The 26,263-nt window shown below is 53.0% G+C and overlaps 1 protein-coding gene across 3 annotated transcripts in view; it reads left to right on the top strand.

The window, feature by feature from the left end:
* Positions 1-26,263, top strand: part of LOC138566981 (RNA-binding protein 4B-like) — a 115,750-nt gene that overhangs the window by 46,145 nt on the left and 43,342 nt on the right. For all 3 annotated transcript variants that reach the window (XM_069644775.1, XM_069644774.1, XM_069644776.1), the window contains one exon: positions 25,696-26,109. In XM_069644775.1, coding sequence (XP_069500876.1) covers positions 25,698-26,109 — 412 coding nt within the window. In that variant the 5' untranslated portion in view covers positions 25,696-25,697. The remainder of the gene's footprint in view (positions 1-25,695; positions 26,110-26,263) is intronic.

Raw genomic sequence — 26,263 nt, 5'->3', positions numbered from 1 at the left:
TCAACAAGGAATTCATACCATAGACGGATACATCTAAGGTGTCTTGGAGCAGCCCTTTCCCAAGAATGAGGGGGTGGAACATCCTGTATTATACTTTAGCAGAAGGCTCTTTTTTGCGAATAAAACAATGCCACTGTTAGAGGCCCTTACCATCAAGTGGCCTATATTGTATTTAAAATACTATTTAACTGGTCCTATGTTTAGACTAGTTACTGACCATTCTCCTCTAACCTGGCTAAGCTTGAGGAAAGATACCAATCCCTGCACAATGCATTGATTTTTAGATCTCTAACCTTTCTGCTTTTCCGTTGAACATAGGAAGGGAAAGTAAAAGGGGAATGTAGATTTTCTTTCCTGATTTCCTCTAGTTCAGTGGTCTTCAAACTTTTTTGGCCTGGGCCCCCCCCTGAGCAAAGTTTGGGCAGGGCACCCCCTCCTCCCCCAAAGTGCCAGATGGACAGTATGTAGAAATCGCTATGAACATTTGCGTGCAGTCACCGCACCCTACTCCCAGTACAGACCCTGAGCTCTCCCCACCCTACTCCCACCACTATCCCAGTGCTCCCGCCCATCCTGTTCCCACCACAGTCCCATAACACAAGCATACACTCATCCATAAACATTTAAATAAAAAATAAATCGCCATAAACGTACCTCGTGTGGTTGCTAAAATTCCCTGCTCCAGGTTGCTCTGCCCCTATGTGCGAGGAGGCGCAGGAGCACCCCCTCGCACATACATGCAGTGCCCCAGCCAGCATTTCCAATGAGCTATGTAAGGTGGGTGAATCAAAACACCCCCAGCGTTGAAACAGAGTTTCCCTTTGACAGTTCAGCCAGCCCAGTAGCACTCCCTCGGCTGGAAAAAGCAGCTGAGGGAGTGCTCAGTGTTTCACTGGGCTGGCTCCTCGGCTCCTCCATAATGGGTGAGGTGTCCAGTGCGTGGACGCCCCCTCACCCATTATGGATGAGCTGGCAGGCTTGGACTGGCCTATAGGGCAATAGGGAGATGACCGTACCAAAAATGCAAAATGCTAGTGTAGGCCAGTAAAATGGCCCACCTTTTTGGCCAATGTGGGCCAGTTTGAGGAGTTACTTCACTATGCAGCTAGTAGTTTTGACCATTGTTGCTGAATAAATATTCTTTAAATATCACCATTTGTTTACTTTTGAACAAAAAACAACCCCTTGGGTACTATTCAAACAGTCTGTGACTGAACACTGAATATCCATTTGCAACTGCTGGCCATTTTTTCATTGGTGCCTAAGACCGTTTTATGGCCCAGTCTGACCAGTGAGCTGCCCCTTCCCATTTCCTCCAATCTAAAAAATAAAAATATATTTTTTTTTTACATTTCGTGCTGGGCTCTGGCACCCCCCCCCCCCCCCCCCCTCCGGGTTGCGGCGGCGCGCCCCACAGTTTGAAGACCTCTGCTCTAGTTGCAGATGGGTGAGCCAAGTTCATCTGGGGAAGGGCATTCTCCCCAAGGAGTAGCCTTTCCCTGTGAGGTGAGAGCGCTACCCAGTAGTACCCCCTGTAGAGGTGGTGGAAAGCGGGACCTCACAGGGAGAGACTCCCCTCATGAGAATAAGGACTCCCTTTCCGTGAATGAACTCCCTAAACCACTTGCCCTTGCACCCATAAAAAGCTTAATGTTTGCAGAGAGTGCAACTGAAGGTACTACGATGTGTTGCTGTAACATTCCCTCCCTTGAGACAAAGAAGAAGAATGACGTACCGCTTCTAAAAGTACTGGGAAGAGGTGGCCACAAGGAAGCATGAGAGTACCTCATCGAAACAACCCCAAAAGACTGACACTGCGCTGGGGTGGGCCCAGCTAGGAGAGATGAAACCAGAAAAAGGACTAAGAAGATAGAAGCTGGCAAGAGCCAGCAAAGCCTGGGAAGTTTGAACATGGGAACCTGTCCGCTGTGTAGAGAAGTTGGTCCTCAGAAGAGATGATGTGGAAAAGTCGCTGCGAAGTCCAGCAAGCCGGCAGAGTGGTTGCGTGACCTCTGGGAGGTGGAGCGTTTGGTCTGACAGCAACGCAGAGACTGCCAAACCCAGGCCTTCGCAGAGTCACGCAGAGCGAACAAGAAGGAAGTGTGATGAACCAGGAATGAGACGCAGACGCACAGGACTCTTAGTGATTGCTATAGAATTTAATTGAAATAATAAAAGGGTTGAAGAATGCCTGACTGTCCCTTGTGCTAGGAGGTATTCCCTTACCTCAACCAAAACGAAGGGTCTGTCCAGTGTCGATGTCCAAAATGAAATGTCCTGTGTCCGAAATCCTATCCTATCCCTCACACTTCAAAAGTAACTATAAGGTGCTAAAGGTATTGTCTCTGGCATAGTAAGTGCAAAAATACTGAAGTTCAAAAGAAATGGGGGGGAGGTTCCAAATGAACGAGGTTCACAGTTCCAGGGTATTACTCCCTTCCTCCTGGTTTCTTTCCACAGCACAAACCGTTCACTTCCTGAGAATGACTCCCTTAACCAGGTTTCTTTCCACAACGCAAAACTGTTCATATATATCGGAATCTTAAGGGCGTGCGCCTTCCTTGTGATTCCCTTTTCCAAAAGAAATGATGGAACTCTAAAAGACGAGTCCCAGACCCTCAGGATGCCTTGTATACTCCCCTGCTAGGCTTATTTCATCCTCAATATTTACTTCATGGTCCCAAGGGCATGTGTCTTCCTTGGGGCTTTCTTTAAGTTATTCACTTTCATAATGTTAACTTTGCCTGGTACACTCTCCTGAGAAGGGCTTGTATTTGTTTCTCCAAGTTCTTGACTTGCAGTCTCTTTCAAATACTTCACTTTGCCCGGATCTATGTGATTCTCCAGCATGGGGTCTGGCATGGATTCACATGCTCATGAATATTCCCCGTCGTCAGGCCGGGAATCCTCTGTATAGAAAAAATCAGTATCAGTATCAGTTTCGTTTCTGATCTGTCTTTCTCAGTAGTAACCAATCACTGGTCTCTGGGTCATACTGCCCCCAGCCAATGACTGCCCTCTCCCTAAGCCCCACCCCTGGCAGCCATCCTCAGATTTTTACCGCACGTTCAAGTGTTGGGAGTCCTCGTGCTTAGCTCTCAAGCTTTTGCTCCGTTTTCGCGCTTTTTTCAGGAGATTTTCTCATTTTTTCAGTTAAATAGAGCCTCGAGCTCCACCGTTTCTACTTCCGATCAACAGGGATCCGTTTCGGAGTTTCTACGCCCCTCAAGGGTGAAGATTTCGTCGAGTTACGCTTTTGGAGGATTCCAGAAGTTCTGAGGCCTACCCCGGACATGGCCCAGGAGAAAGGGAGCTCGACGCCCGGGAAGCTGTTCAGGACCTGCCCTGGATGCCAGCTTCAGAACGTTTTCAAGGAGGACGAGCATTCGTTATGCCTCTACTGTCTCCATGAGGACAAGACGCACAAGGAAAAGGACTGTGCGTTTTGTGGGAACATGTTGGAGCGGACCATGAAGAATCGCCACCTCCGTCTCGCCAACTGGCTGGAAGGTAAGAGCCCGCCAGGCGAGAAGAAGAAAAAGAAGTCCGAGCGGTCTTCTAAGTACTGTGAGGGTGCTCCGGTGACGGGGGCCCAACAAAAGGCTAAGCACCGCGAGTCCGCGGGCACCGGGAGCGCCGAACGGTCTGGCTCCTTGGCTGTCAGGCAGGGCACATCCTCCCCAGCGCCATCGACCACGAGCCAAGGCTCTGGCTCAGGCTCAGGCTCTGGCTCGGGTAAGAGGAAGTCCGAGAACCCGGCGAAGCTTCTGGAGAGGCCCCGGTCGATCTTGAAGATTCCGGCAGAGGGGCAGCGAGGCTCGGACCCTCCCCCCAAGGTGAAGGCCCCAGGCGTGCAGAAGATGACGTTGGCCTTAATTCACCCTGCTAAGACCTCGATTGAGGATGTCGCCGCGGCCCTGGCTCAGCCTGTGGAGACTAAACCAGTGGAGGCGCCCTCGGGTACCAGAGTCTCACTGCCACCGCGGAGGGATTCGTCTTTCAGGCCCATCGAGAAGACCCCCACGAAGTCCTCGTTGGAAAGGGTGGGGGAGGGGTTGGTGGCCGTCGTGGATACGGACACGACCTCTGAAGAGGAGCTCATCCAAGTCGTGGAGGAGGCCCAGCCCATCGGGAGGGATCCCGACGAGGGCGACGGTGACGCAGACGAGGCTCCTCAAGAGCCCTCGCTCCAGTCGTTTCCGGCGCCGCAGGACACCTCGGCGGCCATTTTGTCAGCCATCCAGTCCTTATGCTCGGAGATAAGGACTAGGTTGCCCCTATCCCCGATGGAGGTACCTGAGCCAGGCCCGACGGAGGAACCGGAGCCAGGACCTTCGGAGAGCCCACCACTTAAGAGGAGGACGACGCATCCTAGGCCTCCTCTCCCGCCTCTGCGGCCTTCTCTGCCTTCCCCCCCGGTCCACTACCCACGGGGATGATACAGGCATGGACACGACTACGACGGGTACGGATGACGACGGAGGCGATGACGGGACGTGTCCCCCGTCGCCCCCTGCCCGGGTGTCCCCGCCCGACAAGATTGGATCCTTCCATGCTATGATTTCCAGGGCATCCAAGCTCTTCCAGCTCTGCCCCGAAGAAAAGGAGGGGTTCCTTTACCAACGGCGCGAGGCTAAAAGGAAGACTGTCCTCGCCGTACCGCTTCTTGATGACATCTGGGATGAGGGGCTCGCCCTCCTCATGAACCCTGCCACGGCTCCTGCGAAGAGGGACCGGTACGAGAAGAAGTACCGGGTCCCCGACGCCGCCCCCTTGTGCCTTAGGGCGCAACCTACCCCGGACTCGGTCGTTTCGGCGGCGGCCAAGAAGAAAGCGGTGGGGGCATCGGCCTCAACTTCAACCTCCCCTCCGGACGGCGAGGGTAGGAAGCACGATGCGATGGGACGACAGGTCATCTCATCTGCAGCGACGACCATCAAGGCGGCCAACACCCTGGCCATCGTAGCCCGCTACAACAGGGAGTTGTGGTTCAAAATCGCCCCTCTGTTGGACTTCCTTCCAGATGCCAAGAGGGCTGGGGCCCTGGAAATCTTACAGGAAGGTGAGATTGCCTCGGACCACGCCATTACGGTGGCTACGGACATCGCCGACACCGGTTTCCGTCAGTTGGGCAGCGGCGTTTGCCTGAGACGAAGAGGATGGCTCAAGGTGACTGATTTCCGCCAGGTCGTTCAGACCAAGGTTTTGGACATGCCTTTCGATGGGAACAACCTTTTTGGCAAGGCGGTTGATGAATCCCTTCAGGCGATCAAGACGGACATGGAGACGGCCCGTGCACTGGGTGTGCTCCAACAGCGACGGCCGTCCTTTCGGAGCTCCGGAGGCAGACAGGGTGCCTCCAAGGGAGCCGGCAGCAGCTCCTCTACGTACCGTCAAGCGGCAAGGTCTTCGTCGCAGGAGGCCTACAGGGGACGCGGCAAGTCAGGTGGATCCCGCCGTCGTCGCCAAGGTGGTCAAGGAGGCAAAGCGGCCTCCAAGCAAGATTGAACCGACCGTCGGGTCGGTCCCCCGCCGAAGCACCCCGGTGGGAGGCCGGCTGACGAAGTTCGTCGGCGTGTGGGAGTCCATCTCCACCGACCGTTGGGTGCTGGACGCCCTGGCCCTGGGGCACGCCCTCGAGTTCCAGAAGAGGTGCCCCCGCATTCCTCCCGTGGCCAGGAAGGAAAATCACGTCCCTCAACTGCTGTTGGAAGTAAGGGCGATGCTCAGGAAAGGTGCCATCGAGCTCGTCCCGAAGAGGCTTCAGGGCTCTGGAGTTTACTCAAGATACTTCCTCGTGAAGAAGAAGACAGGAGGATGGCGTCCCATCCTGGACCTGCGACGACTAAACAAATACATCAAGGCACAGAAGTTCCGGATGGTCACCCTCCAGCACGTGCTGGGACAGCTGGAGGAGGACGATTTCCTGTCGTCGTTGGACTTGGAGGATGCTTACTTCCACGTCCCTATTCTAAAGAGACACCGAAAGTTCCTCAGGTTCCTGGTCAAAGGGGCGGCACTACCAGTTCAAGGCCCTCCCGTTCGGATTAAAATCGGCGCCCAGGGTGTACACCAAGTGCCTAGCACCGGTGGCGGCACGGCTGCGCCTGCAGGGGATCCACGTCTACCCCTACCTGGACGACTGGCTCATACGGGCAAGGACAAGGGAGCTCGCCTTGGAACACACTGCGAAGACCGTCCAGCTGATCACGGACCTGTAGTTCTCTATCAACTTTCCAAAATCCCACCTGGTCCCGTCGCAAGTCGCCCTGTTTCTGGGAGCACAGCTCGACACAGTGGCGCGGCGGGCCTCACCGTCGGAGGAAAGGATAAGGACCATCCTAGGAAAGGTGCAACGTCTGCTGGCCACGGACGTGGCCAGAGTGAGGTCTATCAAGTCCCTCCTTGGAATGATGTCCTCCTGCATTTATCTGGTGCCCCACTGCAGACTTCGAATGCGGCCCTTGCAAGAATTCCTCAACGCCCACTGGATCCAGACGGGCAGCTTCGAGGACAGGATCCCGCTCGACGAAGCGTTCCGTCGGGCGATACGATGGTGGGGTGTCCGCGCTCATCTGACAGCAGGAACAGGTTTCCTAGCCCCGGCCCACCAGGTGACGGTGATGACGGATGCCTCCCTGGAAGGTTGGGGAGCGCACCGGGGGTCTCCACGCGAGAGGCCTTTGGCTCCCGGAGGAGAAGACTCTCCACATCAACATCTTGGAGCTCCGCGCGGTGTTCTGGGTCCTCAGGTCCTTCCTTCCGTCCCTCAAGGGCAAGGTGGTGAGGATCTTCACCGACAACACCACCACGATGTGTTACATTCGGAAGCAGGGCGGAACCAGATCTGTGGCATTGGGCCGTCGCCCAAGGGATGTTTCTTGTACCCTTTCATCTGGCAGGGATAAACACCATCACCGACTCACTCAGCAGAGAGCTGCGCTCGTGCCACGAGTGGGAACTGCGCCAGGATCAAGTGGACCGACTCTTCCGACGATGGGGCAAACCCCAGATCGATCTCTTCGTGACGGCGGCGAACTCCAAGTGCCGGAGGTTCGCCAGTGGGTTTCCCCAACCGAGGAGCGTGGGCGATGCTTTCTCGTTCCCCTGGGATGGCCTGTTCCTTTATGCATTCCCGCCGTTGCCATTGCTACTCCGGCTCGTCAACCAGCTCAAGAGGTCCCGGCAGGATGATCCTCGTCGCACCGGTGTGGCCGAGGCAGATCTGGTTCCCGGACCTTCTGGACATGTCAGCGTCCACACCAGTCAAGCTACCGACGGACGCGGATCTTCTCTCCAGAGAAGGAGGCGTCATTCTTCATCACGAACCAGAGTCGCTGAACTTGCAGGCCTGGCTCCTGCAGCACTAGAGTTTGGAGGATACGACATCCCGGCCGACTGCAGAGAGGTTCTTGCAAAGGCCAGGGCATCCTCAACTCTCAAGTGCTACGGACATAAATGGAAGACGTTCTCTGTCTGGTGCCGTGCACAGAAGATTAACCCTCTGCGGATTACGGCCCCTCAAGTATTGCCGTACCTACTGTCTTTGGCCAAGGCTGGCCTATCTCACGCTTCCATCAAGGTACATCTGGCTGCCGTCTCACATTACACCAGAACTACAGGACGGGCGTCCTTGTGGTCTCATCGTCTGGTGAAGGAATTTATGAAAGGACTGTTCCGATCATTCCCGCCGGTGAAGGCCCCTGCCCCGGCGTGGGAGCTCAACGTGGTGCTAACTAGGCTCATGGGGGGGGGGGGCCCATTCGAGCCTATGCATTCGGTGCCGTTGAAGTTTGTCGTGGAAGACAGCATTCCTCGTGGCCATCACCTCTGCACGACGAGTGGGAGAGATCCAGGCCCTGTCTTGCAAGCCTCCATACTTGACTTTTCACGACACAAGGGTGGTGCTGAGAACGCACCCCTCCTTCATGCCCAAGGTGCCGTCGGACTTCCACCTCAACGAGCCCTTGGTGTTGCCAGTTTTCTTCCCGTCGCCTTCGTCGCCGGCTGAGAGGACTCTGCACTCGCTGGATGTAGCTAGAGCGTTGAAGTTCTACGTGGACCGCAGGAAGAGTTTTCGGAAGACATCACAGCTGTTTGTGAACTTTGGACCTGTGAATCAAGGGAAGGCTCTCTCGAAGACTTCCATTTCCAGATGGCTCTCCGGCTGCATCATGCACTGTCACCGGTTGACAAACCGACTGTTGCCAGGCCGTCCGAGGGCCCATTCGACCAGAGCAATCGCTGCTACTACGGCGTTCCTGTCTGGTGTGCCCCTGCTCGACATCTGCAGGGCTGCTACGTGGAGGTCGACGCACACCTTCACGAGATTGTACTGCGTCGACCGGGATTCCAGGGAGGAGTCCAGAGTCGGCCAGGCAGTGCTGCGCAACCTGTTCGCCTAAGGTGAGCCTGGTGAGGAGGTAAGAGTTGCTTAATGTTGGGCTGTTGTATTGCTTGATATTGAGCCTTTTGCCACCTCCCGTGGTTGTGCATGTGTATACTGCTATGTATTCTTATTTCTGATGTTTGTTAATCTGCTTAGAATCACATGCTGTGCATAGGTCCGACATCCGGTGGTCACTGAGTATTGCATTTTGTTTTTCGTAGTCGAAAAGGGGACGTCGACAAGGCGTGTCTGTAACACTATCCCTATAGTGACGTGCATTGTACCCACAATCCCTCACGCGTCGAGGTCCCTCAGATTGTTTTTTTCCGCCCAGCTACTGGTCGCCTTTATGCGGAGCTCCTCGAGAGACATTGCCAAATAGTTTCTTCGACCTTTGGTCGTTTGTTATTAATATCAATAAAGTCCATCCCTCCCTCGACGCAGAGCTGTTTCTCCGCCGAGCAAGATCTTCGACGGAAAGACGAGCGGAGGGGATCCTTCGGCGCTGCCGAACACGTGGCCTGGCCTCGCCGGCCATACACAGTAGGGAGAGTGGGGTTGTGTGGTTCTTTCTTTCTCTTTAAGAATGCCTTTCTCTTTCCCCTCCCTCTCTTTCGAGGTCGTAATCACACTTCTTGCCCTTAGCTATGGAGAGGACGCCATTTAGGTTTTGCCCGCTTTGCAAGGGTAAATATACCTGGAAGGTTAAGCACGAACGGTGCAACCATTGCTTACCCCTCGATCACCAGGACGACGGCTGTGCGGCCTGTAAATTACTAAAGCCCAAAACTCTAAAAGACCGCAGGGTCAAAAGGTGGGCGGCCTACGCCATGTCTAGGCCTGATTCCTCGCCCGCTGCCGCCGAATGTGACGAGGACCGTGACTACACGGCCCCCGTAACGGAGGTTGTAGACCTCTCAAATGAGCGTTCACACTCCTCGTCCGTCCCCCGCTCCGACAAGCCCGGCTCACGCCCAGTTTATGGGGATGAACACCCCGGCGACAAGGACGCACACGGAAAAACACCAAAGCACATACCCCCGGCACGCATTCGTCGAAGACAAAGGTAGCCATAGCGCCAACGGGGGCGCCGGGCCCACCGGCGTCTTCCGCCGACCGTAAGGGTCATCAGCCCTCCCCGCCACCGCCTCCGCGACAGGCGACTGGGCATTCTAAAAATAAGGGCGCTAACACCAAAACCTCCGGCGACGCGCATCGTAAGAGCGCTCACGTTGCCAGCAGGGACTCGATGAGCAGGGACTCGATGAGCAGGGACTCGACGAGCAGGGACTCGACGAGCAAGGGTTCGACGAACAAGGACTCGACGTTACATAGCGCGACAGTGACCGATCCCTCGGAAGAGAGAATGATCGCTGAAAGCCTCGCGCGCATAGCATCTAAGGACGGCCAGAGACGTACGGCGAGTGAGACGCCGAAAACCGCGCACAAGGACAAAGATACGCCGAAAGCGCGGGAAAACAGATCAGGCCAGTTCCCGACGCCGACGGAAGGCCATAGCCAGCGAGAAGGCTACTCAGAAGGCGAAGGCTCACTTACTTCGACGTTATGGGACAGAACCAGACAACTACAGGAGGAAGAAACTCCTTTTTCATTCCCAGACCGTCCTGGCCGACCTCAGTGGACCTTTGAAAGGTTCCAGACCTGTATGGATAAACTAGACAGGTTCATGTCCATCCCAGAAGACAGGGCACCCAAGAGACCAAGAGAGGCACCCCTGGAGAGTCCAAGGGCTAAATACCAGAAGTTTTATAGCCCCATACAGGAGGACATATACTCTTACAATCTCACTGAGGAAAACACCTTCTTCCAGGAGGAAGATGAGTTCACCTCTGTTGAAGACCAACAAGAAGAGGAAGGTTTTCACGAGGACACTAACCTAGGTGAGGAGGGATTCCAGGAGGACACAGGCGAGGGCAACCCAAATCCCTGGCAGTCACCAGCTAGGTCTACAGACACAGGCAGTAGCAGTATAGTCATCAGGTCTACTGAAACTACACCAGTCAGGAACCCTTCGCCTGTTGATGATCAACCCACCTTCAATGCACTGCTGAAGAAGGCAGCAGCACATTTTGAAATTGAAACTGGGGAGGTCACCCCAGACACCGATTTTGTGGAGAGGATTATCAAGGAAACCCTCTCCCCCCCTCACTAGCCAAATTATCCTCATCCTCGCCTCAGTTAAGAGACGTATTACCCCTTCTCTGTCCACTCCTGCACTGGTGAGAGGGGTCAATCTGAGGATTGAGAAACTGTTCTCTCCCTCTCAATCAGACCCATTTTATATATTAAGGGTCACTCAATCCCGGACTCCCTGGTCGTGACCAACACCAGGAAAAGGGCCGGAGTCCCACTATTTACCAGTGAGGCACCCCCAGATAAAGAGGCGAAGAAAACTTTATGCCCTAGCCAAGAGAATCACCACCTCTGCAGCATTCTCTACCAGAATTGCCAATAATAACACACTATTGGCAAGCTACGCTGATGCTCAATGCGAGAAGCTTAAACGGGACATTGAAGAAGCTCCCGAACCCTTAAGAACTCGTTTGCTGGCTACAGTTAACGAGGGCTCTCTGGTCAACCAAAGCATCGTCAAGAATACCCTCGATGCAGCAGAGATGGCTGGCCGCACTTTGGTACAAGGAATTCTGCTGAAGCGTCACGTCTGGCTTCGCAATTCCGGGTTTAAGGCAGAAACACAAGCGTCCCTAATTAATAAGCCCATAGAGGAGTCCAACCTCTTTGGGAAAGCAGTGGATGACGCGCTGGAGAACGCAAAGAAAGAATTTGACACAATAAAGACCTTAGACCAAATTTCTAAACCCCCTAACAGGCAGGGATTTTGTAATAAGCGCTTTGTTCGTGGCCAACGCCAGCAACAAAACCACCACCACCAACAACAGTATTCTGCCAGCAACTACCAAGGAAATAGTGGCCAGTACAATCAGAGGGGTCAACGCCGTGGCAAAGGGAGAGGCCGGGGTTCCACCCCCAGAGGCTCCCAAGCCACCAACACCACCAAGTGACGCGAAGATTTGCGTCCCCTCCCATGCAACGCCGGTCGGAGGCCGGATAACATCCTTTCTTCCAGCATGGGAGGGAATAACATCAGACCGCTGGGTACTTTCCACCGTAGCCCGCGGCTACTGTATAGAGTTCAACAGTTCCTCAACATACAGACCCCCGAGGGGACGCCGCATGACACCAGAACACCTTGCTGTCCTTCTCCAAGAAGTGGACCAACTGCTGGAAACAGGAGCCATAGAGGTCGTGCCTCTATCTCAGGTAACGGAAGGTATTTATTCAGTGTACTTCCTTGTACCCAAAAAGGATCTAACCATGCGCCCTGTATTAGATCTGCGCCCAGCGAACAAGTTTGTCAAACCCCAAAAGTTTCGTATGGTGACCTTACAGGAAGTGATCCCACTGCTATCACAGGGAGATTACATGACAACACTGGACATGAAAGATGCATACTTTCATATTTTAATGTTGCCAGCGCACAGAAAATACCTAAGGTTCATGATAGATGGCAAACACTACCAGTTCAGAGTGCTACCCTTCGGCATAGCATCTGCACCAAGGGTATTCACGAAAGTACTGGCAGTGGCCCATCTGCGCAGGTTATCCATCCCAGTATACCCTTACCTCGACGACTGGCTCATAACGGGGGATTCTTATGAGACATGCTTCTCAAACACCCAAAAGACTGTAGACCTTTTGTTCCAACTGGGCTTCTCCATCAACGAGAAGAAGTCCAGCTTAGACCCCAGCCAAGACAAACAATTCGTAGGGGCTCTAATTCGAACAAAGGACGGCCTCGTCTTCCCCTCCAACGAGAGGGTCCAAAACATGCTGTTTAAGATCCCCCAATATGTGGCAGGTCGAGATGTGACGGTGCGCAAAGCAATGCGCCTGCTAGGAATGATGGCGGCGTGTATTTATTTGGTACCTCACGCGCGCCTGTGCATGCGCCCAATGCAAGAGTGGCTCAACAGCCAGTGGTGTCAGGCCAGCGGACAATGGGACGATCCAGTGGTGGTCTCGCAGGCCTTGGTTCTCTCGCTACGGTGGTGGACAAAGGAAAACCTGATAATAGGGAAACCCTTTGCCACACCCGCGGTGGAGGCCACTCTAACCACGGACGCATCCCTCACAGGATGGGGGGGGCTCCCCTATCCCATCAGACTGCTCACGGAGTGTGGACTCCGAGCGTAGTATCCAGGCACATAAACCTACTGGAGCTACTGGTGGTGTTCAAAGCACTAAAAGCCTTCCAAGAACACCTACAAGGGAAGACAGTGATGGTCCTTACAGACAGCACCACAGCCATGTGCTACATCAACAAGCAGGGGGGGGCACACACTCTCCAGGACTGTCCAAGCTGTCCCAGAATATATGGAAGTGGGCTCTCAGACACAACATGTTCCTACTGTCACAACACGTACCAGGGGAACTCAATCTGCTAGCGGACAAACTCAGCAGAGACTTCCCCCTGCCCGAAGAGTACGAATGGCGATTGCACGAAGACATCGTCTTATATGTCTTCACGCAATGGGGATTCCCCGAAATAGACCTGTTCGCAACTCTGGAGAACTCACAATGCCAAAGCTAAGCCTCCAGGTACCCCCAGAACCAGTCCAAGGGGAATGGTCTGTCGATTCAATGGTCAGGGAAATTTGTTTATGCTTTCCCCCCCCCCCCCCGACTCCCCTTCTCAACAGAGTTGTGCACAAGATGCACCAGGAACAAGTCACCATGATACTAGCGGCCCCGCTGTGGGCCCGGCAGCCATGGTTCGCTCACTTGATGGAGATGTCTCTTTCTCCCCCAGTGAAACTTCCCTGCCCACACAACATGCTGTCACAGGACAAGGGCAGGACACTGCATCCATGCCCTCAGAACATGAACTTAGCAGCCTGGCTCCTGAGATCATAGAATTTGGACATCTACAACTCCCGCAGAGATGTATGGACATCCTCAGGGAAGCCAGAAAACCTAATTCTCGCCACTGCTATTCTAGCAAGTGGAGAAGATTTGTCATCTGGTGTAGAGGAAAGAGCATCAACCCGGTTGACTGCTCTCCCACACAAATTGTTCTGTACCTGACCCATTTATTGGATTCAGGTCTAGTGTTCAATTCCATTAAAGTCTACCTGGCGGCACTTTCTGCATACACCACTTCCCAACTTAAAGTGTCGTGGTGGAAGATCCCAGTTATCAAGGCCTTCATGGAAGGGGTAAAGAGAATACACCCTCCGATAGCTAACCCAGCTCCCGGGTGGGACTTAAATGTGGTATTTACCAAACTCATGGGCTCGCCATTTGAACCCATGCACAAGGCAACTCTTAAGGACCCCACTCTTAAGACTGCTTTTCTAATAGCTATCGCCTCCATTAGGAGAGTAATTGAACTACAGGCTCTTTCTGTTCTGGACCCCTTTGTAACAGTTCACAAGGATAAAGTGGTTCTACGCACACACCCAAGGTTTGCACCGAAATTCATCTCGAAATTCCACGTAAACCAGTCAATAGAACTACCAACGTTCTTTCAAAACCCTTCCAACTTGGGAGAAAAAAGTCTGCATACACTGGATGTACGCAGAGCTGTCATGTTCTACATGGAAAGAACCAGGCCACTGAGAAAGGCTAATCAGTTCTTTGTCTCGGTGGCAGCAGGAAGAGAAGGAGATGCAGTCTCAAAGTCCACTATATCTAGATGGACTGTTCAATGCATCACACTCTGTTACACTCTTGCTAAGAGAGAACTACCCTTCAAGCCAAGAGCACATTCTACTCGAGGCACTGGGGCATCCATAGCATTCATTGCAAATGTTCCCCTTGAGTCCATCTGCAAAGCGGCTACCTGGAGTTCTGTGCACACCTTTGCAAAACACTACTGTCTAGATGCACACTCTAGATCTGACTCCCAGGTGGGACAGGCAGTATTAAGACATCTTTTCTCTACTGTTCCTTCTCATAACCCACCGCCAACTCCGGGTACTGCTTGCTAGTCTATGCACAGCATGTGATTCTAAGCAGATTAACAAACATCAGAAGACAATGCATTACTTACCGTAAAAGCATTTCTGATGGTTGTATCTGCTTAGATTCACATGCGCCCACCCTTCCTCCCCGCTCGGATGGAAGAAACATAGACATCTTTCTACATCTCTCTCTCTCTTTTCTGTACTCACTCCGGTATAGAAGGCTCCCTCAGGGCAGAAAAAATACAAACAGAGGGACCTCGACGCGTGAGGAATTGTGGGTACAACGCACGTCACTATAGGGATAGTGTTACAGACACGCCTTGTCGACGTCCCCTTTTCGACTACGAAAAACAAAATGCAATACTCTGCAGTGACCACTGGATGTCCGACCTATGCACAGCATGTGAATCTAAGCAGATACAACCATCAGAAATGCTTTTACGGTAAGTAATGCATTGTCATTCATGAGCATGTGAATCCATGCCAGACCCCATGCTGGAGAAGGAACAAGTTACTTACCTGTAACTGTCGTTCTCCAGCATGGGTCTGGCATGGATTCACATGCAAACCCTCCCGCCTACCCCTCTGCGGCTCTTCACTTGGTCATACTGCCACTTCACGTGCTACCAAATCTGAGGATGGCTGCCAGGGGTGGGGCTTAGGGAGAGGGCAGTCATTGGCTGGGGGCAGTATGAACCAGAGACCAGTGATTGGTTACTACTGAGAAAGACAGATCAGAAACGAAACTGATACTAATTTTTTCTATACCGAGGATTCCCGGCCTGACGACGGGGAATATTCATGAGCATGTGAATCCATGCCAGACCCATGCTGGAGAACAACAGTTACAGGTAAGTAACTTGTTCCTTACCTCACCGTTTTTACTGCGACCCCTTGAAAATGTAGACTTTTTTAAAATTTATTTCAACCCCATTTTCACCATATATAATGTGGGGGGAGACCCCCGCTGCTACTCCTTCATGTATTATATACTGTACCCATCCCCCCACATATGAGTTGAAAAGGGGGTCAAAAAAGTCGAAATTTTCCAGGGTCGCAGTTAAAACTGCGCAGTCATTGTATTATCCCCTTTGCCTGTTATACTCTACTGCCAGGAGTTATATGCTGCTTTGTCTTCTTGCCCATAAAGTAATCTTTGCCCAATATCGATTTGACAAATCTTGTTTAACACAGTTCTTTTCGCTTTTCGTACTTTCAATTGGTTTTGTTTTCTTAATGGGACCAGCAACTTGTTTGCAGTCTATTTCAAAGCCCCTTTAAACTCTTTACAGGCTTCACTTAGTGTCTCTTTTGTTATTGGTGTAGAGCCGCATTCACCCTCCACTAACCCGGTAGCCTGTTTTCCTTTAGTGGTTCTCCGTCCTCTGTCCTTGGTTGCCGGCTCAGCGTGCAGTCTGTCAGCAGCCGTGCCTCGTTCTGCAATATGCGGCTCCCGCTGCCTTTCGCTTTCTGGTGGTGGGCCTCTTGTGATATGCTTTCCCATGACAACGGCAGTCTTTTCTCTAGCACCGCTCTCTCCGGCATGCTGGACTGTAGCGTGCTGACCGGCGTCTATCCAGCTTACTGCATCACTTGGCTCTGGCACTTTTCCTTCCCCTTCCTACTCTACTTCTTCACCTCTGTCAGCTGGGGTGAATTTAAGCTTCCCGGCAAGGTGGAGCGCCTTCCAGAAACTAAACCGTTGCATTGGCTTCTTGTTCAACTTCATTGCACCAACCCTCTTCCTCGTCCCAGTGCCCCCATATATATGAGATTGAAAAAAACATTCTGGTCATGCTACTTTGACAGGTATTATCAGTAAGATTTACAGGTGATTAATTTGATGGGAGCTAGCACAATAGACCATAAAGGAATGAGACATGGAGTGGATATCCCTAAAAGGGAAAGTGGTTATGTCTGTTCATCTGACAATGCCATACTATCCCCTGAGGGTCACCTTCCCCCATGTGGTCCTCTCTCATATAGCCAGTCCCAGGGTCAGGATCAAGTAGCGGCTGCTGTTCCCTGGCCACATGGGGAGAGGCTATCCTTGGGAAAGGAATACTGACACCATCATATTCATCACAGAAGCGATGAGTTAACAGCAAACTGCCTGTGATCCTGGGAAGAACCGGAAACGCGTTCCCAACATAAACAAGCTAACAGGAACTGCGGGGAAACCCGGGTGGGGTATGAGGAGAGTTGCATCTGGAGTGATCTCCCTCGTCACACTAGTGATACCCAGAGAACCAAGAAGCCTCATGAGTAATCTCCTTCGTCACAGTGATAATCCAAGTAAGACTAAAGAGGATGCTACAGAGCATGAGCTATCTGGAGATATTTTTATTACATCCTACGACAGGGAAGAATTGCTATAACTGTAAAGCGAGCTTTCTCAAGCCCTTGGGAAGAAAGGAGACTTTTGAGGACTATTGTCAAAGAATATCCCATGGCAGCCTTCAAGACTGCAAAGTTGGTCAGGAGTCATTCTCCTGGGCACAATTTCTTTGTTGAATTGGAAACTTGAGAAAAAGATTGAGAAAGAGATCAAGACTGAGCCAGTTTGCCAGGAGAAGGGAGCCATTCTCCTGGTGCTATTTTTCATTTGGAGGCCTAACCCTTTAGTGGTTTGGTTAGAGTAGGTTTTTGGACAGAAGATGGATGTTTTCATTTGGACAAAAATCCTGACGACGGGCACCCCTGTTGATATTTGTTTTGGCAGGGATAATCCTTTAGAGATAGGGAGAGGTAGGACCTTTTCTTTATATTTCAAATAAAACCTGTTGAAACATGCCACCCCTTTGTCCGACTCCTTACTCCACAACTCCCTGTCGAACAATCTCGGTGTGCTTTCAGTTGCAGAATTCCCTAATCCCAGTTGTAAAATTCAAGTAGCATAGACCTGGTTTAGCACACCCAAGTATATATTCCTAGATCTGCCTCTTTTCCTCCCTTCACCCCTTCAACTGATCCAGAATAGGGCTGCAAGACTTATCCTTGGCCTCTAGCACAGGGATTGCATCTCTGCAGCCCTAACATCTCTCCACTGATTGCAGTGACCGCAAGCATCAAATTCAAGGCCCTTTGCATCATCCACAAGGCTGTCTGGGACCTCTCTACATCCAGCTTTCCCTCCCTAAATATCTCCCTGCTAGAGTTCTTCGGTGCTCTGCCTTCAACTCTCTGCAGGTCAGATGTTTCACCAAGCAGAGATTGGGAGGTAGATTCCTTTCCTCTGCAGATTCCTCCCTCTGGAACGCCTCCCTGCCCCCCTCAGACTTGAGCTGGATCTTCTTAAGTTCTGTCTCAAGACTAACACCCCCCCCCCCGTGCTAACGTCCCTCTGCCGCTGTGACTATGGCCTGGTCCCTTCTCAGTCCTACAGGGGCCACACCATCCTCCTACCATAACACCCCCCCCCTCCCGCACCATCCATTGCCTGCACTTGCCCTCAGGCACCCTTCCCCAGACTAGCTCTAACCTGGTCCACCCTGTCCACTGCATCTGTCACCTTCCCTTCCCCTAGCCCTTGCTCACCCCCCCCCCCCACACCCTCCTGGCACTCCACTCCTGCACTTCTCCCTCTCCCCTGCCCCTACCACCTTTGTCTTGCAATTGTTGTACGGTAGGATTGTCACAAGGCCAATATAGCCCATTTTTGTTTTTTTCTTTCCTTCCTATGTCCCTCCTGCCCCATTTGTCTAATGCCGCCTTGAAATACATGTGTATAGGCGCCATACAAATGTCCAATAAATAAATATTATCTTTTTGTCAATTCAATGGTGCTCTGTTTACACAGTTCCAGTATACTTCCAGTGTGACCACTTCAGTATACTGCACTGAAGTAGTCCCCACATGTCACAGAGGGCAAACTGCTAGTGGGGAAATTCTGCTTGTGCAGTTCAAGCTGAAACTTTGAGGCTCGGAACCCATGGCACTGCGACATAGCTTTCAACCCACACAGTAAACAAAAAGTGCATGTGACTAAATAAGGCAGACAACTACTATACAAGATCAATTGCTAATGGGCAATAACATTAAAAAAAATATAAAAATATTTGTCTACTGCCTATGAGTAATAATCTTACAAGGGGGGGGTTGATTACTGGCAATACTTTTGTAAATATCAATTACAATGAAATGGAGAAGTATTCCACTGAGCTTTCTCCCCCAAATCGGCTTTTCTGGTTATCCTTCATCTTTAAAAAAAGCTGTATCTTGGATTGGAGGGACAGGCCAGCACTGGTCCACGGAAATTACAATAACCCAATGTCACTACACTTACAGGATTACAACAGGACACTGGACCAATTCCGCCACACACTATTACCTTAACTTGGTATATCTCAAAATGATATATAAAGTCTGACAAATTTAGTTTTAAGTATATTCTTTACTGGTGTCGCCAACATGTGTTTCAACCTCCTCACAGAGGTCTTCCTCAGGGCGTATATCTGATGGTACTGAATGGGATCAGTTGTTCACTCAGTCCAAGATGTATCTTCACCAATCTTCCTTTACTCATAGGCAAACTCAAAGCATGCTTATCACCCTTACTGGATTAGTCAATGTGGGTATCTCCCAGGCATATTTATACACAGTTCTTCAAATACTATCATTCTCCAGCATGGGGTCTGGCATGGATTCACATGCTCATGAATATTCCCCGTCGTCAGGCTGGGAATCCTCGGTAAAGAAAAAACCAGTATCAGTTTCGTTTCTGATCTGTCTTTCGTAGTAATAACCAATCACTGGTCTCTGCGTCATACTGACCACAGCCAATGACTGCCCTCTCCCTAAGCACCGCCTCTGGCAGCCATCTTCAGATTTTTACCGCACGTTCATGTGTTGGGATCCTCGTGCTATTGCTCTCGAGCGTTAGTGCTATTTTTTTCACGTTTTTTCTCAAAAACTTCGTTTTTTCGGTCAAAAGAGCCTCAAGCTCCACCGACTCTCCATCCGATCAACGGGGACCCGTGTCGGATTCGTCTGCGCCCCTCAAGGGTGAAGATTTCGTCGAGCTATGCTTTTGGAGGACTCCAGAAGCTTCTCAGGCCCGGACATGGCCCAGGAGAAGGGAAGCTCGACGCCCGGAAAGCTGTTCAGGATCTGCCCTGGATGCCAGCTGCAGAACGTCTTTAAGGAGGACGAACACTCCTTTTGTCTCTACTGCTTACATGAGGACAAGACGCACGTGGAGAAGGACTGTGCGTTTTGCGGCAATATGTCGGAGCGGACCATGAAGGACCGCCATCAACGTCTCGCCAACTGGCTGGAAGGGAAGAGCCCGTCAGGCGAGAAGAAGAGGAAGAAATCCGAGCGGTCTTCTAAGACCTTTGAGGACGCCCCGGCGACGGGGGTCCAACACAAGGCCAAGCACCGTGAGTCCGCTGGCACCGGGAGCGCCGAACGGTCGGGCTCAACGGGCGCCAGGCAGGGCGCACCCTCCCCGGCACCTTCAGCCACGAGCCAACGCTCTGGGTCGGGTAAGAGGAAGGGCGAGCACCCGGCGAAGCTCCTGGAGAGGCCCCGGTCGAGCTCGAAGGCCCCATCGGAGGGGGAGCGAGGCAGTGTCCCCCCCCTCAAGGATAAGGCGGTGAGCGCACCTAAGGTGGTGAAGGCCTTAATCCATCCGGCTAAGCCCTCTATCGATACTGTCGCGGCGGCCCTGGCTCAGCCTGTGGAGGCTACACCAGTGGTGGCGACCTCGGGGCTCAGAGTCTCCCTGCCACCTCGGAGGGAGTCCTCTTTTGTGCCCATCGATAGGACCCCCGTGAAATCCCCGGCGGGGAAGAAAAAGAGGGGGCAGGGCGTCGTCGTAGATTCGGCCTCAACCTCGGAGGAAGAGCTGATCGAGGTCTTAAGCCACGGCCTTGGCGTGGAAGAAGACCGGCCCGTCGGGATGGATCCCGACGCAGGTGACGACGACATCGTCGAGGGTGCCGACGGGGCCCCTGATCGCCTGTCGGATTCCCCTCTGCCAGCGCCGCAAGACAACTCGGCGGCCATTTTGTTGGCTATACAGTCCTTATGTTCAGAGATAAGGACGAGACTACCGTTGCCGACGGAGGAACCTCTCCCGTCGGGGGATCCTGAACCGGGACCTTCTGGTGTTCCCCCGCCCAAGAAAAGGAGGATTCACCCTCCACCTCCTTTTCAGCCGTCGCGCCCCGTCCAGCCCTCCTCCCCGTCCACCCGAGGGGATGATACGGGGACTGACACGGCAGCGACGGGTACGGACGACGAGGTATACGACGAGGATCTACCGTCGTCACCTCCCACCAGGGCTTCTCCGCCCGACGAGATTGGATCGTTCCACTCCATGATCACCAGGGCATCCGAGCTTTTCCAACTCTGCCCTGAGGAGAAGAAAAAGGAAGGATTCCTTTATCAACAGCGCGAGGCCAAGAGGAAGACGGTCCTCGCCGTGCTTCTACTGGACGACATTTGGGATGAGGGCCTCGCCCTCCTCAAGAACCCTTCCACGACGCCAGCTAGAAGAGACCGGTACGAGAAGAAGTACGGGGTCCCGGACGCGGCCCCCCTGTGCCTCCGGGCGCAGCCTACCCCGGACTCCGTCGTCTCCGCGGCGGCCAGGAAGAAAGGGGGGGGGGGGTGCAGCCTCCACATCGACTTCCCCACCGGACGGCGAGGGAAAGAAATTGGACGCTATGGGGCGCAGGGTCATCTCGTCTGCAGCGACGACGATTAATGCGGCCAACGCCTTGGCTATCGTGGCCCGCTACGACAGGGAGCTATGGTACAAACTGGCTCCCCTGCTGGACTTCCTACCGGACAACAAGAGGGCGGATGCCCTGGAGATCCTACAGGAAGGTGAGGTGGCGTCGGACCACGCCATCACTATTGCGACGGACATCGCCGACACTGGGTTTCGCCAGTTGGGCAACGCCGTGTGCCTTAGGCGGCGTGGATGGCTCAAGGCTACGGACTTCCGTCAAGACGTACAGACCAGAGTCCTGGACATGCCAGAGTCGTCCACTGTTTGGGAAAACAGTGGACGATTCCCTTCAGGCCATTAAAGCGGACACTGAGACGGCCCGGGCCCTTGGGGTTCTGCAGCAACGACGGACGCCCTTTCGGAGCAGCGGAGGCAAGGGCGCCTCCAAAGGTTCCGGCGGCAGTTTCTCCACCTACCGTCAAGCGGCCCGCTCGTCGTCTCAGGAGGCCTACAGAGGACGAGGCAAGTCTGGCGGACCCCGCCGTCGTCGCCAAGGAGGTCAAGGCGGCAAAGCCTCGTCGAAACAGGATTGAACCGGCCGCGGGGTCGGGCCCCCACCGAAGCACCCCGGTGGGAGGCCGGCTGGCGAGCTTAGTCAGCGTGTGGGAGTCCATCTCCACCGACCGTTGGGTGCTGGACGCCTTAGCCCGGGGCCACGCGCTCGAGTTTCAAAGAAGGTGCCCGCGCGTCCCCCCCCCCGTGGCCAGGAAAGAGCTTCACGTCCCTCAGCTTCTCCTGGAGGTAAAGGCGATGCTCAGGAAGGGCGCCATCGAACTCGTCCCAAAGAGGCTTCGGGGCTCCGGAGTTTACTCGAGATACTTCCTCGTGAAGAAGAAGACGGGAGGATGGCGCCCCATCCTAGACCTGCGACGTCTGAACAAGTTCATCAAGGCGCAGAAGTTCCAGATGGTCGCCCTCCAGCACGTCCTGGGTCAGCTGGAGGAAGGAGACTTCCTGTCATCGTTGGATTTGGAGGATGCCTACTTCCATATTCCCATCCTAAAGGGGCACCGAAAATTCCTCAGGTTTGTGGTCCAAGGGCGTCACAACCAGTTCAAAGCCCTCCCCTTCGGACTACGGTCGGCACCCAGGGTATTCACCAAGTGCCTTGCACCAGTGGCGGCGCAGCTGCGCCGCGAGGGGATCCACGTCTACCCCTACCTGGACGACTGGCTCATCCGAGCCAAGACGAGGGAGCTCGCCGTGGAGCACACGGCAAGGACCGTCCAACTTCTCACGACCTGGGATTCTCCGTGAACTACGCCAAGTCCCACCTGGTACCCGCGCAAAACGCACTGTTTCTGGGAGCGAAGCTCGACACAGTGTCCCTTCTGGCCTCCCCGTCGGAGGAAAGGACCAGGTCCATCCTGGGCAAGGTACAGCGGATGTTGGTTTCCGACGCGGCCAAGGTGAGGTCCATCAAGTCCCTCCTCGGATCTTGCATCTACCTCATTCCCATGTGCAGGCTCCGGATGCGCCCGTTGCAGGAGTTCCTGGACGCGCGCTGGATCCAAACGACGGGCGGCTTCGAGGAGAGGATCACATTCGACGAGAGTTTCCGCCGAGCGGTCCGGTGGTGGGGCAACCGCGCGCATCTGACGGCGGGCATGGACTTCCAGACCCCAGACCACCAGGAGACAGTGACCACGGATGCCTCCCTGGAAGGGTGGGGAGCGCACACCGAAAATCTGCACGCGAGAGGCCTTTGGCTCCCGACGGAGAAGTCCCTCCATATCAACGTCCTGGAGCTCTGTGCAGTGTTCTGGGCCCTCAGGTCCTTCCTTCCGTCCCTCAAGGGCAAGGTGGTGAGGATCTTCACCGACAACACCACCACCATGTTTTACATCGGGAAACGGGGCGGAACCAGGTCCCCAGCACTGTCCAAGGAGGCGCAGGACCTGTGGCATTGGGCCGTCGCCCAAAGGATGTTTCTGGTGCCGTTTCATCTGGCAGGGATAAAAAACACCATCGCCGACTCACTCAGCAGTGAGCTGCGCTCGTGCCACGAGTGGGAACTAGGGCAGGATCTAGTGGATCGCCTCTTCCGACGGTGGGGCACACCCCAGATCGACCTGTTCGCGACGGCGACAAACTCCAAATGCCGGAGGTTCGCCAGCAGTTTTCCCCAGGCGAGGCGCATGGGCGATGCTTTCTCGTTCCCCTGGGAGGGCCTGTTCCTCTACGCGTTCCCTCCTTTGCCACTGCTAATCCGGTTCGTCAACCAGCTCAAGAGGTCACGTGCAGGATGATCCTCGTCGCACCTGCGTGGCCGAGGCAGATATGGTTCCCGGACCTTCTGGACTTGTCAGCGTCCCCGCCAATCAAGCTGCCGGTGGACGCGGATCTACTCTCCAGGGAAGGAGGCGCCATCCTCCACCACGACCCGAAATCGCTGAACTTGCAGGCCTGGCTCCTGCAGCGCTAGAGTTTGGAGGATACGACATACCGGCCGACTGCAGAGAGGTTCTTGCAAAGGCCAGGGCGTCCTCGACTCTTAAATGCTACGGACACAAATGGAAGAGGTTCTCTGTCTGGTGCCACGCACAGAAGATTAACCCTCTACGGATTACGGCTCCCCAGGTACTGCCGTACCTGCTGACGCTGGCCAAAGCTGGACTGGCACACGCGTCCATCAAGATTCATCTTGCTGCGATCTCCCGATACACCAGAACCACGGGCCGGACGTCCTTGTGGTCTCATCGTCTGGTGAAAGAGTTCATGAAGGGACTGTTCAGATCGTTCCCGCCGGTGAAGGCTCCGGCCCCGGCGTGGGAGCTCAACGTGGTGCTGACCAAGCTCATGGGACCTCCGTTCGAGCCTCTGCACTCGGCCCCGTTGAAGTTTCTGTCGTGGAAAACAGCGTTTCTTGTGGCCATCACCTCCGCACGACGGGTGGGAGAGATCCAGGCCCTTTCCTGCAAGGCCCCGTACTTGACTTTTCACGACACGAGGGTAGTGCTCAGGACGCACCCCTCCTTCATGCCCAAGGTACCGTCGGACTTCCATCTCAACAAACCCTTGGTGTTGCCTGTGTTCTTCCCGTCGCCTTCGTCGCCGGCTGAGAGGACTTTGCACTCGCTGGATGTGGCTAGAGCGCTGAAGTTCTACGTGGACCGCACGAAGTGTTTTCGGAAGACGTCACAACTCTTTGTGAACTTTGGACCTGTCAATCAGGGAAAGGCTCTCTCGAAGGCTTCCATTTCCAGATGGCTCTCCGGCTGTATCATGTACTGTCATCGGTTGGCAAACCGACCGCTGCCTGGCCGTCCGAGAGCCCATTCCACCAGAGCGATCGCAGCTACCACGGCGTTCCTTTCTGGTGTGCCCCTGCTGGAGATATGCAGGGCTGCTACTTGGAGGTCGACGCACACCTTCACGAAATTCTACTGCGTCGATCGGGATTCCAGGGAGGAGTCCAGGGTCGGCCAAGCAGTGCTGCGCAACCTGTTCGCCTGAGGTGAGCCTTGTGAGGAGGTAAGATGCTTAATGTTGAGTTTGATGTACTGCTTAATATTGAGCCTTTGCCACCTCCCGTGGTTGTGCATGTGTGTACTGCTATGTATTCTTTATTCATGAGCATGTGAATCCATGCCAGACCCCATGCTGGAGAAGGAACAAGTTACTTACCTGTAACTGTTGTTCTCCAGCATGGGTCTGGCATGGATTCACATGCGAACCCTCCCGCCTACCCCTCTGCGGCTCTTCACTTGGTCATACTGCCACTTCACGTGCTTCCAAATCTGAAGATGGCTGCCAGAGGCGGTGCTTAGGTAGAGGGCAGTCATTGGCTGTGGTCAGTATGACGCAGAGACCAGTGATTCGTTATTACTACGAAAGACAGATCAGAAACGAAACTGATACTGATTTTTTCTTTACCGAGGATTCCCAGCCTGACGACGGGGAATATTCATGAGCATGTGAATCCATGCCAGACCCATGCTGGAGAACAACAGTTACAGGTAAGTAACTTGTTCCGTCTTGGGCTTCCAATCCCACTCCAGATCACCCTTATATTCTGGTATAGTTAACTCCCAGTTCAGCCTGCTCTAGTTAGCAGTTCATAGTAGATCCCAGTGTTAGCAGTTCATAGTAGATCCCAGTGTACCTCCTTGCGGCGCACATGTGCGGACGGATACACTGGGATCTCGAATACACTATACAAATAGATGGAAAAGACTTAGATAGCAGTGCATAGTAGTCAGAGTGGGCTGAACTGGGAGTTAACTATACCAGAATGTAACATGCCCTGAGGAAGACCTCTGTGAGAAGGTTGAAACATGTGTTGGCGAGACCAGTGAAGAATATATGTAAAAACTGAATTTGTCAGACTTTATCATTTGAAGATATACCAAGTTATGGTAATAGGGTGTGTCGCACTTGGTCCAGCGTGCAGTTGTAAAACTGTTGTAAATATGTTTGCATCTAAATGTTTTCTGCACCACATCTCGATAGTACTATTTTCGTCACCTGTCAGAAATTAAAGTTGTGGCTTAAACTGTGACATACGGTGACATAAATTGACTATCTAAAATATTCTTTTTTTTTTTTTTTTTTTTCAGAAATGGTAAAGGTGTTTGTTGGCAATCTGCCTCGTGAGGCAACAGAGTCTGAGATTAAAAAGCTATTTGAGAAGTATGGTAAAGTTGTGGAATGCGATATTATAAAAAACTATGGCTTTGTGCATTTTGAAGACAAAAAAGCAGCTGAAAAGGCAGTCCGTAAGCTGCACCACCACAAGCTCCATGGTGTTGCAATCAACGTGGAAACTAGTAAAAGTAAAGTGGCGGCTACCACCAAGCTTCACGTCAGCAATATCAGTGGCAGCTGCAGTACTCGCCAACTAAAGGCAAAGTTTGAAGAATATGGCCCTGTGCTAGAATGTGATATCGTGAAGGATTATGCATTTGTGCACATGGAGCGATCAGAGGATGCACTTGAGGCCATTAAGGGTCTAGACAACAAAGAGTTCAAAGGTGAAATTTAATAGGATAAGTGCAGTTGCATTACTTACCTTTTACAGTGCAGATGACCTAACGAACGTACAAGTATTTTTAAATGATAGAATTCATTTTCTTTTTTTTCAAGCAATTTAATTTGTAATTCCTTTCGTAATTTAGATGCAGTGTT

This window comes from Ambystoma mexicanum, chromosome 2p, assembly GCF_040938575.1.
Source record: "Ambystoma mexicanum isolate Mex_15411 chromosome 2p, UKY_AmexF1_1, whole genome shotgun sequence".
Taxonomy (NCBI): domain Eukaryota; kingdom Metazoa; phylum Chordata; class Amphibia; order Caudata; family Ambystomatidae; genus Ambystoma; species Ambystoma mexicanum.
This window is presented reverse-complemented; position numbering and strand designations above follow the sequence as displayed.